Source organism: Convolutriloba macropyga, chromosome 5 (assembly GCF_964194025.1).
Source record: "Convolutriloba macropyga chromosome 5, txConMacr16.3, whole genome shotgun sequence".
NCBI classification, from domain to species: domain Eukaryota; kingdom Metazoa; phylum Xenacoelomorpha; order Acoela; family Convolutidae; genus Convolutriloba; species Convolutriloba macropyga.
The window spans coordinates 30,003,030-30,023,198 of NC_134472.1; the positions used below are offsets into that span (position 1 = coordinate 30,003,030).

General features: G+C 35.7%; 2 protein-coding genes across 3 annotated transcripts; both read right to left on the reverse strand.

Moving 5' to 3' along the window:
* Positions 1-254: 254 nt before the first annotated feature.
* On the reverse strand, positions 255-12,526 carry LOC142339935 (neo-calmodulin-like). 2 transcript variants are annotated; one of them, XM_075390302.1, is made up of 6 exons: positions 12,365-12,526; positions 5,898-5,918; positions 4,918-5,022; positions 1,603-1,744; positions 1,184-1,328; positions 256-638 (listed from the first exon to the last, which is right to left on the reverse strand). In XM_075390302.1, the coding sequence occupies exons 1-6, from the start codon at positions 12,404-12,406 to the stop codon at positions 440-442; spliced, it is 654 nt and encodes a 217-aa protein (XP_075246417.1). In that variant the 5' UTR covers positions 12,407-12,526; the 3' UTR covers positions 256-439. The 2 variants fall into 2 exon arrangements, with proteins under 2 accessions (XP_075246418.1, XP_075246417.1); XM_075390303.1 differs by lacking the exon at positions 5,898-5,918 and having other exon boundaries at positions 255-638.
* Positions 12,527-13,743: 1,217 nt separating this feature from the next.
* Positions 13,744-16,206, reverse strand: LOC142340338 (uncharacterized). The gene is made up of 2 exons (XM_075390912.1): positions 14,499-16,206; positions 13,744-14,009 (listed from the first exon to the last, which is right to left on the reverse strand). The coding sequence occupies exons 1-2, from the start codon at positions 16,204-16,206 to the stop codon at positions 13,744-13,746; spliced, it is 1,974 nt and encodes a 657-aa protein (XP_075247027.1).
* Between the last annotated feature and the right edge of the window lie 3,963 nt (positions 16,207-20,169).

Below are 20,169 nucleotides of genomic sequence, written 5' to 3' on the forward strand. Positions count from 1 at the left end.
TGAAAAGACATTTGCTCGACCCATGAAAAGAATTTTCCTCGACTTTTATCAGAAAACTTGGTTGTGTAATTTTAGTCAATAATAGCCTTCTCATCATACTTTTTCAGTCTTATCGTAAGTCGAGGCCTAAACCTTTGAGCCTGGAAATGAGGAGGCATCTGGAGCTGAGGACGATTTCTATCTGGAGCGGTCTTGATATACCGAATTCCGTCCTCTGCCCCAAGCTGGGACGCCTTTCTGCTCTATGTCCATTCGAATCTATTGCTGTCCTTGTTTTCTACCGCATCCTCTTGATACAATTTTTTCTTGTTAAAAATCTGTTAATAAAAGTGACTAAACTTCGGAATTTTTTTTCTACGAATTACAAATTGGGTGCACATATGGGACTTCCAGTAATTTTATGGAAGTTCCTCCATCAAGCAGATAGGATTGTTAATCATTAGCTCGATGCTGTCTTCTCCTTGCTATGGTTGGTTGCACAGCTTCTGTTGGGACTGTCGTTACTGCCATTTTGTTCAAGAAGGAGACGTGCAAACTCCACATAGTCAATCTTTCCATCTTTGTTTGCATCCGCGGTCTGCACCAGTGTCTCCAATTCCTTGTCATCCATCGGCTGTCCAAACTTCACCATCGCTTCCCTATTATCAAATGGAACTAACTTTGTCAATAGAACACTATCAAATATTGTCTGATGTAAGTGAATTGATAAGGTCAAAGGTGGTATGAAGAGCGTCCTGCTTATTTAAAAGAGTCGCATGGATAATTTAGTTCCTCTTTCAGGTATTTGTAGTTTCATTGTTGTTCATAGATTCTGTTGATCATACATCATACATGTGAAAGAATTCATATATTTTAGGTTTTGTTAATTTATAGTGTTATCTCAATTTTATAAAAATAAATTGTTCAGATTGAAATTATAATACGCTCACGTAAACAGGAACTTCGATGGGTGTCGAAAATCACCACCTAAAAATGAGTCGAACATCTAAATTTTTGTAACTCCTGGAGAGGAAAAAAGAAAACACTTCCCAATTAAAATGTTTTATGCTCCACGGACTGCCCGATGATAACAGCTCTTTACGGAAAATATACCGAGCAGTAAAAAAATGATTAGCGAGTTCTTTGAGCATACAATTCTTGCCAATCTAAGCTGGGTAAGAACAGAATGTTAGCTGTGCATTACTTAAGTTCCTCTAGAGTAACGAATCCGTTTCCATCTTCGTCCATGATCTCGAATGCGTATTTGAGGTCATTGAAGGCCCTTGTCATCTCCTGCTCATGTCTTCTGTACAGGAACACGTACTCACTGAACTCCACCTCTTGATTTCCTACATACACACAAAAAAATAGACACTATTTTGACTGATTAAAAATTTGAATTTATTCGGTGTCCCATAACTACCCCCCCCCCCCCCCCACTCCTCCCCATGTTTGACCCCTGTGCTCATGTATTCAGCATTAATCTCTCAGGCAACCCCACAATTGCTATTATGAAATTTCCGTGTGAGTGACTATTAACAACTAAATCATCGCAGAAAACGTTAAACATATAAAAGTTCTACTGGTTTTCAATATTTTAATGAAAGGCTGGCTCCACCGTACCATTTTTGTCGACTTTCTTCAGCATTGTGGCGATCTTCTGTTTGCTGGGGTTGCAACCCAGACTGCGCATTGCTTCGTAGAACTCGGACACTGTTACAGACCCACTCTCGTCAACGTCACAGATTTTGAAACTCTGGTACACCTAGAACGCACCAGCATCAAAAATGCTCTCCAAATTTTTTGAAAATTCAAATGCTAACAATAAGATATCATAAATGGTTATAGTGATAAAATTATCAAATTGATAAAAATCATCTTTATGTTAAAATATTTTACTGCCGTTATCAGTGCAAAAAATGCATCTGATTGTCCACACATGTTTATGCATTTAAGATTTTTAATTACGGCGGTGTTGACCTGTTCGGATTTAAACACCGAGAACTCAAGATTTCACGTGATTGGCGAATCTACTGGAGCATTTTTTTGTCCATTGCAAATAGATATTTCCGATTTCCAAGAGATCTGCTGTCCATTTTTTAAAACAAATCTTGAAACAAATCTTGGATGAGCAAAATTTCCAGTTAGGCAAATATTTGGGGAATTCTATTTATCCAGATCTCAACGATATCAGAAGAATCACAGTTTTCAAATAAAACTTCTAGAAAAATTTGACAAAGCCTTATTAAGTACAGTAAATGGGAGACATTCAGATTTATTATTATTTATTGAAACCACATTTGTCCAAATTTAATGAGCAAAATCAAAAAAATCAGATCGACGTTACAATATTTGAACCAGAATATTTTTGCCTTTTTTCTACAAAGAAACAAGTTAAATTGGCTTTTCAATACTGTTTCATCGCATTTCAAAGTTTTATTTTCGTTGGCGCCACTTCAAAATTTATGTGTCGTCTTTTTTATGAGCTTTAGGCAATATTGGAACAAAAAACAATTGTATTGGACCTCTAAATTCCATTGATATTTATTTGGTGATTAATAATTTCGTTGTTTTCTGTTCCCAAGCTTTTGCATCGATGATTGTTTCATCGTAAAAGTAGTCATATATTCCATATTTTACAATAATGCATTAAAAGTACCAGTGTAACAGCATAATATCAGAAAGCAATGGAATCAAAGTTTAAGAAAAATACCTTTAGAATTAACAAATAAATGAATTAAGAAACTAGTTTTTATCACAGAAGTCAGCCAAAAACTTTTTCAGAAAGGGGAACTTCATAAAGTATTCTAAAAGAGCAACATTATTCTTGAAAGAAAGAAATCGGAAAATTTATTGAAAAATATTCTCACCAAAAATTCAGAAGTTCACTAGGAATGTTTTTCAATCATTTTTTTCTATTTTGCTTCTTTTCTTGTTTTTCTTGAACAAATCTTCCTCTGTGGAGGAAAAAAAGCAATCATTTTAGTTTGGCAAGTGTTTGGTGTTTGTTATTATAATTTTGTTATCTACAACAAAAAATCAAAAACCATTTTCTGCCGCCGAAATTTGTACTTTCTATGTAAAAACAGAAAGTGGCAAAGTCTTCAATCACATTATACACACAAATTTTAGACATCAATTTTATAAACAATTTTTTGTAAGATTGGTTTTCATCTGTACCCCAAAAACATTTTTCCAGCAGCATTTATTAACGGCCACAGCTGCCCTAAGTTATGGTCCGAAATTATCATATGGATACTTCTTTTACTGATCTTTTGAGATTTTTTTGGTTTTTTTTTTCATTGTAAGTGACTTTGCTTGAGCAATTGAGAAGATACGTTATGCGCTCTCAGTCGAAATAATGAAAATTTAGAAAACAATTCTTGTTTTTCTCACACTTTAACACACAATTTTCTGCAAGGGGATAAGTTTTCAAGTTTTCTCTCAAGGTTACACACTTCTGTTTTTAGCTTTTGTTTTTATATGTTTGCTGATATTTTAATTGTTATCCAAGAATTTGTCATTGATAGTTAGATTATTAATATCTGTTATTGTTTCACGAATCATCAAACATTATTGGTTCTCTTGGTGAAATACGTAGTGCTTTTTTGCGTGTGAAAGTATTTGTCCAACAGTATCGAAGTAAAATATTGCCAGAAGCCAAAAAGAGTTTCTCTCTGAATCAATTCCTTCTAGATGTCGGAACCTTTGATTAGGAAATCAATTTTCAGGAAAAGAAACAAAAAATAATCGGAAAAAGGTCTACTGTATCCGTAGTTAATTTCCTTTCAAACCTTTTGGATCCATTGTTAAGTGGAGCCAATCTTTTTAGTTAAAATGATTGTTAAATTAGGAGTTGTTTCATGTTCTTTTCTGGCAGAACTTTTGTTGATTTTAGTTTTATATTTTTGCACATAATTTGGCATCATTGTTTTTCCTCATTCAAAACTCAAATGAGGTCGCGGAAATGAGCCATGGTTTTCTCGTGAGGTCATGAGAAAGATTGTCGGACTTTACTGCCCTTAATGCCATTTTTATCCGCCTTTCATCCGTCATAGCAAGTGCTGGGCTCATTGTTTGGCATAGAAGAAATTTTCGCGTATCAAATTTTTTTGAGCATTACGAAATGGCTTTTGATGTTTCAGAGTTCCCATTTTATCCCCCTCTAGCTTATTGGTTACATAATGGAAAGCCTCCATTGTTATCTTTATTATAAAACAGTTACTGTGTTCTGTTTCCTTCCTCTGAAACGCGCGAGCTCAAATGCAAACAAAAATGTCTGGCAAAATATATTGCGCGGTCAAGGTCCGAGAAATCAAGTATGCATATCCGATTTTGTCGAGATTCCAGAAGTTTCAAGATTAGACTTCTAAGCGTATATGGAAAACACTGAAACTAGGCTAATTCAGTCCAAATTTCTTTCATAACTCGTTACGTGCACCCCCAGTTTTTACAAAGCGGTTTCGTGAAAACCTAGGACAATCTTTTGCCACTCAATTAACTCTTTTCAACGTCACCCATTCCCGTAGTTACAGTATAGAAACCGAAATGAAGTAAAGCCTTTTTAGTAATTAATTTGGACAATTGTGGATTAAGAAGACAATACTTACCCATAGCACTATTAACGAGAACAATTGAGTCTCTGAATTTGTTCTCAATTACATACTGAAAAAATTCGTCAATAAAGTTTTAGGCTAATTACATGCTCAAAATGGTGGATATCAATCCGTGAGTACTCGTGACAAACTATAAGCGCTTTCCATGATGTAAGTAACTTATTTCTACGTTGGAAATATTTAGGGATCGAGAAAACTCGTTTCCACAAAATGCACAATTTATTGAAATTTGCTTTTTTGTACATTGGCCACGTAATGTATATTTACAAGTTTTTAACCAGAAACTAAGAAAAATATAGTCATATGTATTTCTTAATCCTACCTCAAGCAGTTTGTCCTTTCCCAAATCCTTGAGTAGTTTCTGTGTATCGTACACCGAGACATTCCATTTGTCCATATCTGCTTCCAATTTAGCCCACATTCTAACCTGTGCATTTTAAAAGTGAGTTGACAGGTACTTCAAAAAAAGAGTTAAATGAACGATGTAGTTCATCTAAAACCCCTAATTGAATCTAACACCTCATTATAAATAATCTGAATTTTACTTTGTAACCGTGACAAAATAGATGTTGGTGCTACACTGCTGCTTCATAAAAGACAAGCGCCGCTTTGTTCATAGTATCATTGGTAATAAATATTTAAAAAGTTGTTGGATCTATTCTGTTTCTGATCTTTTCCGTTTGCACCTCCTCCTCCAATACGAGCCAGCGCCCCATCAAAAAATATATTTTTTAGCTCATTAATTCCACAAAAACACATCTTAATACATGTAAAGAGGGCTTTAAAGTGATAGACTTGGCGACAAACAAACGATTATTCTATTCTCTTGCTAATGTCATACAATAGCGCAATAGTAATTAAAATCTATTAGTAGGGGCGCTGGCTCGTAATGTTCCGTTGCAGATCTCGCGGCATGAGTTAGTAAATCAATATTTATAATTATGAGATTGAGAGTTGTAAATAGTGAATACTATTCTCCCAAAAATAGGGGGGGGGGGGGGGGGACAAGAGAAAAGATTCATGTTTCGAGATACCTTAGTAAGGTTTAGAAAAATAACTTATACGCTCCTTGGCGTACAAGTTAAGTTAATTAGAGACAGTTGAGTTACGTTCTATGTAAGAGCACATATTTTTTAGCGAAGCTTGGGTGTCTATTTGAACTGGAGTGACAGAAAGAAGCTGAATGTTATTACTTCTCTAACTTAAAGAAATGCTGAGATAAAATTTCATCGAGCTCTACGGAAATGCTTTGTGAAATATTGGCATAGATTAGTTATAATTGTGATCACTAAAACTACAAACCTCATCCTTTGAATCCGCCTCCTGAAGTGGAAAATTTCTAATGTAATTTATGTCAACTAATCATGAGCATAGGTAAAACAAAACAGACATTACAAGGAGGCTAGGTAATGTGCGACGGCACATAATGATCCGAACCCACTCATCCACAATTTTGGAATAACTGTCAACCAAATGAGGAACATATAGAAAAACCCCAAAAATTCAATTGTTTTTCAAAAAAAATTGGCGAATGGACAAAAAGTTCGCCACCAAAGCAAATAACTCAGTGGAACAAAAAATGCCTCATTAGATTGATGAGATCTGCTGTTATTAAGAAAAAAAAGTCAAGACAAACATCAAAATCAAAAAACAACAAGAACATTCATTACAACTAAAACTTTATGTCCATTATAAAAAAGTTAATAACAAAGTCAAAATAGCGTCAAATAAAATTCAATTTAAAGATATTAACTTTTCTTTCACTAGAAATGATATGGAACCAGTCCAAAAAAAATCTCCATAACAATTAGACGACAAAGAACAAAAACAGTTTGGTTAAAAATTCTCTTACAATTTTTTTAACAATTAATTTCAACCATTAGAAATCAACAGAATACATCTCACATGTTTATGTTTACCCATGTTTCCAAAAGAGGGCATTCAGACCTGTCATCATTCTTTTATTTATGAGGTTACGGAAAAAAAACAAATAGAGACAACAAACAAAATTTCAAATAAAACTTACTAGAAAACGCTGTCGAAGCCGTAAAACCGTAATTTGCGCCTCCAAAAAATATGTTGGATTGCGCGTTCCTTGAATGCCAATAATGTGGTATGTGACTTTCCATTAATTAAATTAGATTGTAAGTAGACAAAAAAAGGCAAAAATAATTAATAATTTTGTGTTTCTGGAAAAACGTTTCTTCCAAAGACATAAAAGCCAGTAGCTACAAAATGAAATAATTAAATAGGTTCATTTCTTCGTCCAAGAGGAACACTGGAGTCCTGTAATTTTTCAAAATTGGTCTTACGTCTAAAAAAGGACGTCAAATACGACAAAAATCAAAAAATATTTTACTTTTTTTGCGGAAAACAAACATCAAGCCAGCAAATTCATAGCGAAATATTTAATAACATTAGATATTGTGACACCATTCTCTTGTAACACATTTCCTTGACACCAAAAGTGTCATATACTACCTGTGATTATTGTTACTAGGCAACAAATAGACAATAAAGAGAACACAATTGCAAAGTTGAAAACTGCTTTTTATTATTTTTGATAACAATTGTTTTGAAAGTCATGAATCCCATCAACTAAAATAAAAATATTGGGCCGTCTATTCTTCCATAAGAAGCCATTGAAACCTGTCTTTATCCGGGAAATTCCATACAACTAAAAAGACTAAGTAAAAACGGTAGTTGAAGAAAAATATAAAAAAATCAATCAAATTCTTCGAGAAAAGGGTATCGAAACCGTTTAAACCAAAATCAATACCTCTAAAGATTCTGATTTGTTAAAGTGTGTTTAATTTTGAACCCAATGTTGAGATTTGTGAATTTTCAATGATGTGATAAAGTGACAAAACGATGAAAAAAGAGAAAAATTGGCAAATGTCTAAAAATAAAAGAGAGGGGAAATCTAGTAATATCAAAGCCATAAAACCAAAATTTAACGCGTAAAACCGCAATGAAAACTAAATATTAATTAAATGGAAAGGAGAGACATTCTTTCTTTGCTGACACTAAGCAGCAAATTGACGAAATTATGAAAAAAATAGAGGCGAAGTTCAATAAGCAAATGTTTATTTAAAATTCAAATAATTTTAACAGTCAAAACTATCATAAGCTTTAAAGTAAACAGCCAAAAATACTAAATTTGGGCTGCTTAGGAAAACAATTGGATTCATCACCATTGAGCTTTTAATTGAATTGTTCTGTCGTTAGATAATATAAAAAGATCGGTTTTTCAAATAAAAAAAACCGACTGATTACAATTCACATTTTTTTCGGATTGTAAAAGTCCAAAATTGGTTCGAAATTAGCCCTGCAGAAGTTGTTTGTCAAGCACTTAGTTTTTTGAATTTCTTACGACTAAAAAGACAAGGTAAAAACGACTTTTGAAGACAAAAGTAAAAAAAAAATTCAATTAAATTCTTCAAGAAAATGGTGTCGAGGCCGATAAAACCAAAATCTATACCTTTAAAGATTGTGATGTGTTCTAATGTGCCTTAAAATTAACTCCAGTAGTGTGATATGCGAACTCTCATTAATGTGATAATGTGAAAAAACGAGAATAAAAACGTAAGAAATTGACAAATGTCTAAAAATAAAAAAAAATGTGAAATCTAGTAGTATCAAAGCCATGAAACCATAACTTAACGCGTAAAACCGCAATGAAGACTGAAATTTCTTTCTGTAGAAAGGAGAAGAATTCTTTCTCTGCTGATACTAAGCTATAAATTGACCAAATCAAGAAACAAATAGAGACAAAGTTCAATAAGCCATTAATTAATTAAAAATCAAATATCTTTAAAAGTCCAAACGACAAAGAGCTTTCAAGTGATTGCAATTGCAGCCACTTTGAAAATCAATTGGCTCTATATTTGGTCAGCGTTGATTTGAATTGTTCTGTTATTAAATTATTTTAAAAAATTTAAAAAAGATTTTAAAAAATAGACTGACTGATTAGAATCCGATTTTTGTTGGATTGTAACATTCCAAAATTAGTCCAAACTAGCTTTTCTAATGTTGTTCATCCATAATGAACACCTATTTTTTGTAATAGTTTAGAAATAGATAATTTGTTAGTTAAAAATTAAAAACAAGTGCTGTGTTTTTGATAATCATCGCGTAGATTTAGCGAAAAACAGCAAAATTTTAATTACATAGCACTCTCAATAGATATGGAAGTAAAACTAGCCTCCTTCGAGTTTACAAAGACTCTCCTAGTTAGTTTAGGGTGTGTACTTCCGGAAAGTTCAATCAAAGTTGACCAAAGAAGTTTATTTCCTGCTACTTTTGATGAAAAGTTCTGAATTTTGAAGTATTTAGCCAACACTTTTGACAAAAATTTAAATCAAATTAGTCAACAATACTTTTCTGTTTGTAAAAATAAAATCAACAACACTATTCTTAGCAATTTTAACTTCTTTTTAGCAAAATTGACGAAATTTTGGGCAAAACTTCCGGAAAATGTGAACAAAAGTAACTCAAATCGATCTAATATTCACAAAAAATTAAACATCGACAACTCGCTCTAGAAAACGAAACTAAAAAACTTTTTTAATTCAAAATTCTACGCTGGATGGGCTTTTTAATGATACCACTCACAACTCTCTACGATGAATATATCGTTCGGTCAAAAATGACTGAACAAAAAACAACCCACTTGAGTATATAGTTCCTCTCCCCCTCAAGAGGGGTCGGAACAAATATGAAACTTTTTCGTACCACTCTAATATTGAGCTGTCAAATTTAATCTTTGCTGGAGCCTTTTTTAATGATCAAAATTTGACAGCTTGGGAAAATGAACTCCCATTCAGTAATCTTAGGAAAATGAACTGAAAACAGACTTGAACACTGATTTGAACATGACTTGCCATTCGGATTTTCTTTGGTAGCGGGATCAATATCTACAGAAGATAAGATGAAGTATATGGATGGAATGTTTGAATCGAATCTCTCGAAAGTAATCAGCCACATTAGTTTGTGATCATCAAATTCCTGCAAAAGCTCAATCACAAAAAATTTTTTCCAAAGCTTAGGAGTCAAAAGGTGAGGCTTATTTCCCTGTGATCTATACACAAGCAACAACATTTTAAGCGTCAAATGTTTTTAATCTGAATTACAGGGTGTATATAAACCCGGATTTGCTTCCCCTTAACAATATTATTGTGGGCTCAGCTCCAATGCAGGTATCAAACCACCGTTTAATAACACCTGGCTATTAGACAGACAGCTAAGGTCGCCAATTGTTCCTATCTGCGAATGAAACGCATCAAAAAATTACAAAAATTACTTTTTCCTGCCGAAGGGCTCGCCAAAAACGACATGCTAAATAATTTAGCTCAGTTTTCAAACTATCCAGCTTATTTACGTAGAACCTCCACCATTTACGCAGGATATTTTGTACTTTGGAAGAATTAAGAACTGGAAAAATTTTAATAGCGCTCATATTCATCAGTTGGGCTATATATTTGAAAACAATAGAAATATATACACCTCCCCAAACTCAGCAAAAACACTTGGTAAAATTCAATTAGAAAATCTTGGTTCATAAACGATTATTGTTATTATCATGAGTTCAACTCGCATCATCAATGCAATCACATTCGCTTCCTTCTTGGAAAAATTGTATGAGGTAAAACTTCCTGTTCTGGGCAATCACATTTCATCCGCCACTGAGTTACAACTCGTATGATAAAGCATTAAATTTGGAGCTCCTCGCTCATTGGGTGAGTCAAAAAATTTATCAGTATAGATTGTCCCTGCTCATGGATGACACATTTCTCAGGGCCGACTTGCCTCTTAATTTCTAGAACAAGGATTCAAAGATTTGCTCCCGTTTCATATGTGTCTATTATCTCGCATCCCTTGCGAGGAGCGTGATTGCAGACCCCCGAATTGCTGTAACAGTGACTGATTGTGATAACCTACTGAAGGATATCGACAACCCCGCCGGCTGCAAACCTCTGTTATCAGCCAGAGTAGCGATTCGTTTGAGGGTCTTACGAACTGTCTCTGAATTTTTCGAAAGCCAGAGGAATGAAATGAAAATTCAATATTATCAGATTGCTCAATATTATCAAGACTATTTTGTCATTAGATTGAGTCTATTGATAACTTTTAGAGCTCCCATAGATCAACCATCTTTGTCAGCAAACCAGATATTGGTGTATACAGCACTTAATGGAAGTTTTTGGGTCTTGAATTGAAACTAAATGTTTGCAAGGATCATCTGTCTTGAATGGGAACTAGATGTTTGCAAGGATCATCTATCTTGAATGGGAACTAGATGTTTGCAAGGATCATCTGTCTTGAATGGGAACTAGATGTTTGCAAGGATCATCTATCTTGAATGGGAACTAGATGTTTGCAAGGATCATCTGAAATAGAAACACGTTCAAAAATGACGAAATTTGTGTTAAAAGCAAAAAATCTCGTTCTTTCGAGAAAAAATTGTTTATTTCTTTCCAGTCAGTAAAAAAAAGCTTTTTATAGCTTGTTTTTGACGGCAACTATTACCGAAATGTTTGAAAATTTTAGCTTTTTGTACAGTTAGCTAGACAGTTGATTCGTTTTGAAATAAAGTTGGATTAGAATAAAGAAGTAGTGCAGTATACGAAAACTAATCGCTCTTACGATTGATAAAAACTTTATCAACAAAATCTTTTTTGATATGAATAAAAACAGATGCACCCTCCTTAAATAAATAAGTTCGTTGTAATGGAATTTTGTAAAACATTTTCCACTCAATTTAGTCCTTCCTGAAAGTAAGTTTCATTCAGAATCATTCCATAATGCTATAATTTGTACAAAGTCAGTATAACCATATTTCCCAAACAAATTTAAGTGACGTTAGGTGACGTTAGAGAATGTAAAAACAACTCTCATGCAACACTAAGTTAATGGCAAATAATTCACTCATAAAAAAATTTACCAAGCAGAATTACGAAACAAAAAATAGACTGCTTCAATTCCAGGCATACTCCTCAGCCAAAGAATGCGTTCTTGTCTCGCATTTCAAATTTTTTGATCACAGATGCATTCATAAAAAACTTGATCGATTTTCTTTCATTTTGTTTTGAAAGAAAATATAACATTACCATGAGTGTTTTGCTGAATGCATTTCTGCTGCACTGGAAACAAGTTTACTATATATTGTTAGTCTAAAGTTTAATATAACTAGGAACGATATATGATCTCAGCAATATTCAAGCTTGTATTTTTTCTTCGATTGATCAATTGATCAGAGTTGAACATATGAAAATTAAATATCTTCTAGTAAAGGAGGTTTATATTATCTATACATAGTCATAAGAATTACTTTAGGGCTGTGGTTTTTTAAGGCAAAGTTTTTTAAATCAAACTTTTTTAAGGCAAATATACTGACAGTATATTGACAAGAGAATTCGTTTGAAAGCAAGAAATTGTGGTATAGTGATCAGAGCTTCTATATGTCAGAAACCGCTGTACTTATGGATGATCCTCCCAATAAGAATAACTTTAGATGTTTAATCAGAGTCTGAATCTTTGATTAAAAAAATGATAATTTGACCCAAGATCCGTTAAAATATTCAGTCTGAACCAGCGCATTTCACAGCTAAATATAGCATGAGCAGAGTCTGAATCAGAACTTTTCTTTCTGATAATCGTTCCGATTCAGTTCTGAATTACTCTGAGAATTTAGTTCGGGGTCCCAATTTATATCATAAATGACAGCCACTTTGAACTACAAACTATTGAGGACTTTGCCCTTGTCTTACCTGTTCTCTGGTTCTGTCGATGCGTGGATGTTTAACTTCCATTATACAGACTGGAGTGAAAGTCTCTTCCTATTGAATAACTGATAACTACAGATTATAAATAATAACCAGGAAATGTTTTAAATCAGCAGCAGTAGCGGTCAACCGGAGTATCAGGTTTATCTCGGCTCATACCTTCGCTGGAGAATGAAGGAAGTCTGGCTCGATTCTAGAGAAGTGCTTTATTGAGGCATTGTTGGGAAAACAATTAAAATTACTGGATTATACACTGGATTAACCCGCAGGTGAGCAACAGCACTTTGTTCACAAGTTGACTATGAACGGATTGTATCTGCAAACGGATTGCTGAGTCGAAAGCTGCTTGGTCGTCGAAATCAGAATCCATCCAGACAAAGTCGCATAAGATAAGACGACAGCCCTTTTGTGAAAATTGTTTCATCCCAAATTTGGAAGAGTGAGAGGACTTTATTTAGCGAATGACGAATAGTGGCGTGTGATGAGATGACTGAGAGATGGCCATGTGATTTGTATGCCATCAATTGATATCTGAATTTAACACCCCCCCCCCCTCCTCATTAAATTATGAAAAAAAATATCGGAGAACAATTTAAAGGCACAAGAAATAAATTTTGTTTTTAGCTGATAAAAACCATTCTCCTATACGAGAGGGTAAAAAATTTTAATCTTTGAAAAAGATTTTATATATCTGGACAGTCAATGGTTCAGCAGTCAGTTGTCACTTCCTCAGTTAAGTGTTATGGAACCCTTTTGGCATGTACCTTCTACCTAAAGAATTTCGAATTTCGAGCTGCTTGAAAGTACCCGTTGTGCGTTCCACTATTTGGAAGTTCAAACTGTTGCCCTTATTGTGAGACCCGTTTATTGAATACTCGTGATGATTTTTCCGTTTAGTTTTAACTTCCTTGACAATATAATATTCCACCATAATCAACTGTAAGACCACACAGTACCGTCGTGCACCTCTGTGAAGCTCGATCTTTTCTGTGAATGCGCAAAACTTTTCACTGACACAAGTTACATCAGTAGTATATAATACCTACGTAAAGAAAGGGGGGGTTATCATTCGACTCTTAACCATAGGATAATAGGTAGTGGCGGTTAAGTGGGAATAGGATAGGCGGGATAAAATCTTTCCGCCGCTGTTTATATCCCTCTCCTATTCAATCTTTCCCTTTTGAGTCTTGCCGCTTTTGTTTCCCTTTAACTTTGCTTTCTGTCTCGCCGCTTGCTTTTGATTTCAAAACACTCAAACAAATTAAATTAAAACCAAATTTCACACTGCATGCAAAATCAATACTGGTTCAGTTTTGAGTCTCTCTCTCTCTCTCTCTCTGGGCAATTAAATTTAATTATGCACACTAATATCGCCTTGCAGTTTTGCACACTGGGCCCTCTGACTCGCTTTCACTTGCTTCTTCTGCCTCAAAATTAATGAACGGATTATCGGGCGTAGAGTTTTCTTCAAAACTGGCATCGAAATCAACGATATCGCTACTTTCAATATCCGAATCATTTATATTCTGAGCAGCGAAAAAAACCGGGGTCTGGTGGTTGCCATGTGTTGGAGCTTTGGGTGGTATCTGGAGAGGAATGTGGTACAACAAAACTGTTATCCCACTCTGGGCTAGAGCTCAAAAGTAAGTCGCTAAAATCGTCATAATCCCATTCCACATCGTCGTTATTCCAATCAATTTCATCGATAGCATAATCGACAATTCCATAATGGCCAAACGGGAGGGTTTTTATGCCATCGGGTAGTATATAGCGCTTGTTGTCAAAAGCTGACAGACAAATTTTGTTTGTAGTAACTGTCTGCAGCCTGTGGTGGTCGGACACAATCCTGGTGTTCTCTGAGCGCAGGTGGTTTCCAGTGCTGAGAGTGTTTAGGAAGTCGACGTGGCGAAGATGTTGTTGTGCGGCCCTCGTCACCCCTTTTGCTGAAAGTTTTCGACAACCTAAAAGAAAGAAAGAAATGAGAAAAATTAGGTGCTATTATAATTACTAACCCCCTATGTAAATATAATACGATTTAACACCTTCCAGATGCCTATTAACCCAATACGAATTTTTATACAACGACTAACAATTTTGTTTTATGAGAGAATAAACTTACTTTTTGACAGGATGGAGTACAGCTTCGGCTTCAAACAGATAAAGTCAGTAATATAGTCGCCGGCGAATTCGTCCTTGTATTTGAGGACGACTCTTTTGTTAGTGGTATCGTAAAGAAAGTGATTGGGTGGGTAATTTGAGAAATCAAAATGACTTAATACTGACTGAGGCTTCTGCGATAACTCTTTGTAAAAATCGTCGCTTTTTATCGTATAAAGGAGACTATCTGTATCGCTGTAAAGAAGGCGACAATTAAAGATGGGGCGCATCACATTGTAATGGAATGAGTACATGTGGAATTTTGCAAGATCTAATATAGTCGCTCCCACAATAGTGGGAGTGTTCCAATAAATGGACTTTGGTCGTGTGGTCAAAGCTGCTAAATTCTCCCCAAAGATCATATAGCGATCAAACTCAAATCTGGATATTATCTTCAGCGCATGCTCGGCATCTCGTGAGATTGTTATTTTATTTCTGCGTCTTTTCGATTCGCAGTTTTTACCATAAACTGCATTATTCATCAGTTTATAAAAGTTCTCTTCAAACTTGTTTGATGCAACTTGCCGCTTTTCACTATTTAGTGTAATGTATGGCGACAGCCAGTTTTCTTGTCGAAATTGAAGCACTCTGTGAACTTTTCTGATTACCAAGCCGAGTTGGACATAAAGTTTCAGCAGTTTGTAGTGGACCACATATCTCTCTTTATCAAAGAACGTTTGCAGGAGTTTCTTTACTTTGGAAGATGGGAGATTGTGTTGTTCTTTTAATTCGATCTGGTAATCGCTCAACCACTCATCTTCAACCACGTCTTTTGTGGGCGCCAACGGAAAATCGCGATGCTCATCATGAAGGCTCGGCGGGTAAGAGATATCGACCTCTACAAAGTATCCAATGCTAGCGTCATCGGCGGTGTCCAAAATCTCTTGACGTTGAATATCTGTGTTGAACGCAAAGTCGGCGAGCGGTAGTTTCTCTAATTGCATTACGCCACCATAAAGGTTATTAGCGTCGACACAGAAACCAAAACAGGATTCCTCCGTGCTATCGTGGTTGGGAATATAGGAGTTATTTGCAGTGAAGCGCCGACTTTCAAAGACAGATGTGACTCCACCGCGAATTGCGGGTTCAATCATGTCCAAGTGTTCGCGCTCAGTCAGTAACTCGACATTGGCTTTGCAGATTCTAAGTGATGCTTCCTTAGCCATATTGGGTAGGGTGAAGAAGTGCATACATTCCAGTTTATACGTATCGAAACTCAACTGTCGATGGAATTCGCAAACACATGCGAGTAGTGCACAGTCGAGCTTCAGATATGAGTCATGATAATCCTGCAGTGTTCCACATTCCAGAATTTCCCACATCCTGCGTGCTTGTTGTAAATTAGTCTCCGTTACCTTCACTGCCCCTCCGTCCAGAGTGTTACCCCACTTGCTCAGTGGTGGGAGACTGGTGTCACTGAACTTGGACCGACCAGTCACATAAGAGTAAGGGTAGTAGCCTTTCTGTTTGAGTAGCTGAAGGTTAGCATCAGATAATGTAGAAAAAATTGCCCTCATTATTTCGAAACGGTCATCGGGTAAAATTTCAACAAGTTTCTCTAAAGAACTCTTCATCATCTTGAAGGAGTCTATGAATCGAAGATATTCGTAAACTTTCACTGTTTTTCCCTTTTCCGTTACGAAAGTGTCAATAAGCACACCAAATGTCATTGATATGTATTTTTCGTTGGTGGCTGGTATGACGCTGATGGTTGTGGTTGGCTCGCAGTTGTTCAGTGCCAAACAAATGTGATGTAAGTCATAATTTTGAATGTTATGACCCACAACAGGGGTGAAATTGATATTTCGTCTCAAGCGATTGCATTTCTCATGTGCCTATCCCAAGAATTTACCACTGTAGTGGCAATGGTCCAGGTCAATTGTGTTCTCTGGATCTTCCGTTTCTGAAAACGATTTTTCACAAATCCAACAGTGCGTAGCGTTAGACTTTCCCAAGTTTCGTCTATCGCCTTTGAAGAAAGGGTGCTTCCTTTTCTGCTGATGAATATCTCTGGCTAGTTTGTGAAGCATTTTGACAAAATTTGTCATGCAAGCAGGAGAACTGTCTACATGATGAAAGATTGGCTTTGATGAGTGCTGATCTATCACTGTTAGCTCAAAGCCACACGGTTCATGTATCTCCTTGACCTGTGTAAAGGCTTTATCACTTGGTCCCTTGCAAGAAGACCCGGGTCGTAAGAAGGACTCGAAGTCAAAATAGATAACAAGAGGGACAAACCATGTAGCAGCCAAGTTCGTGAATTGGTATGAGTTGTTCTCACTTGAAGGCATATGAATAACAGCAGGTGCATTTTTGCAACAGTTATTGAGATGTAGGTTGTAACTTTCAAGTCCTTCTCGACAAATCAAAAAACAGTTTCGACAAATTTTGTAGGAGAATCTGTAATCAAGTCCTCGCACGTAGCAAACAACCTTCACCAGGTTTGTAATGAGGACGTAGTGATGACGGTCACAGTCGTACAGCAAAAGTAGATCCATTACAAAATCTGAGCTGTATGACGAAATTTTTAGAGGGAAAAACTGGCCGTTATCGTATCCAAACACGTTTACCTGAACGTTGTTGAGTGTTTCAAATTGAGGAATGTCTGCAAAGCCCATGGGCATAGTAAAATCGCCCAGAGGTTGATGCAGTCCTGGTTGATTGTATGTAGTTGGTGAAGTTTTGTCGGTTTGATAGTTTCGATCAATTCTATCTAAACTTATCTGATGATACATATGATAAGCGGCCACAAAACAATACCTGAAGCAATCTCGATCTTCGTGGTTCCTAACGTTGAGCAATCCTCTGCAGTTGGCAATTTTTGACGGCAACGCGATGTATGATGAACCAAGAATTGGTCTGAAACGCGCGAATTTGACGTCAACTTTGAGAACTTTTTCGAGTGTCCAACCACTCCCCAAAGGGTTGAATGTTGTCAATACGCTCATCATCTTCTCCACCATTTGCCAATACGCTTCATCCGACAGTCCGTTTGCATAGACAGGAGTCATCAGAGAGTTTGCGTATATTTCAATACGGTCATCTTCTGGCATATCTGGCTCATCATACATAACTTTGACAAGCCGCAATTTTGCACACAGTTGAACTTTTTGAGGACCCTGGGTCAACTGCTCACTTATTAGAGTGTCTATTTTGGGTTTTTGTATCCGCATATAGTTTTCGAGATCATTGGACTCTTCGGCCGCTGTTGACTCGAACGACCTCAGTACTCCATGGAATGCATTTTCCAACGGAGTGTCTCGAGGCTGAAATTGTTCACCTAGGACGGGTAAGTGATGAACGGAAGTCATATGCTGTACGTAAAGATGGCAATCGTTGAATCCGAGTAGGCAGCTTTGACAGCAATTGGTGAATCGTTGGTGTGCAGTTTTCATGTGTTCTTCGAGCAAAGAAATCTTCCGACAAGTAAACTCACATAATGAGCATTGATATACGGGTAAACCAATCTCATCAGGATGGAATTTATGCTCATGCCTGGAGCGATTTCCTTTTGTACTCAGAATAGAATCACAATAACGACACTGGAAACCCATTTTTGAATTGTCTAACTTTAATAAGAAAGAATTGTTAAACTCGAGTACGAACATTAGAAACGAATGAACAAGAAATGGCTTCTCGGGTTTACAGTATTAGAGACTACACTACTGCATAGGCGCGAAATTCGAAGTTTTGAAATGCTGTTTTCTGATTGGTTGGTTTTGGCGCATACCTTTATTTCAAAATTTTGTTACTTTTGAGAGAAAAAAGATGTGTTTTCAACTCTCCATTGCAATCATATGCCAAAATATACCACCACAGGAAACCCTACCGAGTATTGCTGATCATCGTTTGTGTCAAAAAACTTTTTTTGAGAACCTGGAAAAACATGCTAATATTCAAAATTGTAATAAAAAGCGCAATTTTATGCATTTTCAATTACGGATGGTTAGAGTTGTCCTACGTTCTTAAGTGTGATGAGCAAAAATGCTCCCCGTGCCGAAAAACATAGGACCCATATAAAAAAATTGCTCAAAAATAAACAGAAAAAAAGTTTGTTTTTCTGTCAATCAAGTCATTAATTAACAATTACATGACAATTACATGACATAAACATGTGTCTTTTTTCTGAGGCCTTTTTTGATGACAGCTGTTATGAGATAAATTTACACTGAGGGCCCAATAAGTCCAAAAATTTAAAGAAAACCGATCTAACCTCTTTCCTTAGGGTACTTCATATGCTAATTAATGCCAGATGTTAATGTGACATTAATTGCCAGATGTTTCGAAAATCGGTGAAGGAGCCGTTTTTTGATGATGATGCTTATGAGCAATAATGTCGGGCATCAGGCAGTGAGTACAAAACCGTTGCAAAAATTTGAATTTTTTTTTCAGTAATTAGTAATTAGGTTAATTAACTCTTAATTAGTCGCTAATTAGAGGCTAATTATCTCCATAACGGATGACTAAAATTTGACGAGTGTGATGAGATGTTTTGTACTTTAGAGTATGCTGAGTCTTACTGAACAATCAGTTTCATCCCAAGTATTTTTTGGAACCCTCTTTTTTGGGGTCAAAGGTCAGAGGTCATGTGTTAAAAAAAATTTTTTTTTGAGTTTTTTTCGTTTTTTTTTAAACTAACAAGCTCTTTTTTTTCAATTGATCCCCAAGTAACAAATGAGAGTTGATTCTAGTGTAAGCTGAAGAGGTCATCTACTGAATTAAGTGTCAAAATTTGACGTTTGAAATGCATTTTTTCGAAATATTTTCTTTGATTAATTTTTATTTTTTGAACAGTTCTTCGACTTATGAATTGAATTTGGAATTCAATCCATGCTACAGCTGTGGCATGGAGTTAACATTTCATTAGTGTCAATACCGCATACTCTCACATATGGCTATATCTCTAAACTTTATGTTTAACATATATAATAATAACAAAAATTTTGCAGATTGGGAAACGTATTTCTGGATATAATATTGAAAAATCTCACCACGTCATAGTAGTTGTAATAATTGAGTGTTTGTTAGGAAACAAATGTTTACGTCATAATGAAAATCTTTTCTGAACATGTTCGAACTTGATCAGTAGCAATGTTTTAATTTCTTTGACTCAGCAGATTTAAAGCTATAAAACAGATTTAAAAAGTTAAATTCAGCTTTTTAAAAAGTTGAAATCACACATTCTTGAAACAAAATCAAGTTAGTATCTCACTATATAAAAGAGTTTTGTGATGATCCGTTGAGTTTAGTTTTCAAGTTAATCAAATAAGTCCAATAAAGTATTCTCAGGTAGCCGTTTCTTTGGTGCATTGCAAATCTTTGGCGTGTCTGTGACACCAAAAACTCGTGCTGGTTCTGGTGTTTGAAATTGTGTAGCTGACAGTAACGTTGTATCAAACTGGTTGTCACTGAACAGAGCCGTAGAATTGTTCTTTTGAATTCCCGCAAAGAGAGATGGACTAGATGTCGGTGTCAAACTGGGACTCGGATCAACTGCTGGTGTTACCGGCAAGCTGGCTGAATCCAATTGCGATTGATTTTCTGGGGAGCAAGGTGATGACTTTATGCCCCACATGTCAGCTAAGTTTTCGCAAGCCTGATAAACCCCTAGCTGGTTTTCAAACAGAGGCACA

Coding starts and splice junctions, on each gene's coding strand:
- LOC142340338 (XM_075390912.1), bottom strand. CDS start 16,206: ATGACATTTGGTGTGCTTATTGACACTTTCGTAACGGAAAAGGGAAAA. Junction 14,010..14,498: donor GTACTCCATCCTGTCAAAAA/GTAAGTTTATTC, acceptor TTTGAGCTCTAG/CCCAGAGTGGGATAACAGTT.
- LOC142339935 (XM_075390302.1), bottom strand. CDS start 12,406: ATGGAAGTTAAACATCCACGCATCGACAGAACCAGAGAACAG. Junction 5,023..5,897: donor AGGCGGATTCAAAGGATGAG/GTTTGTAGTTTT, acceptor TAAAATGCACAG/GTTAGAATGTGGGCTAAATT. Junction 1,745..4,917: donor GAAAGGACAAACTGCTTGAG/GTAGGATTAAGA, acceptor GGTGCGTTCTAG/GTGTACCAGAGTTTCAAAAT.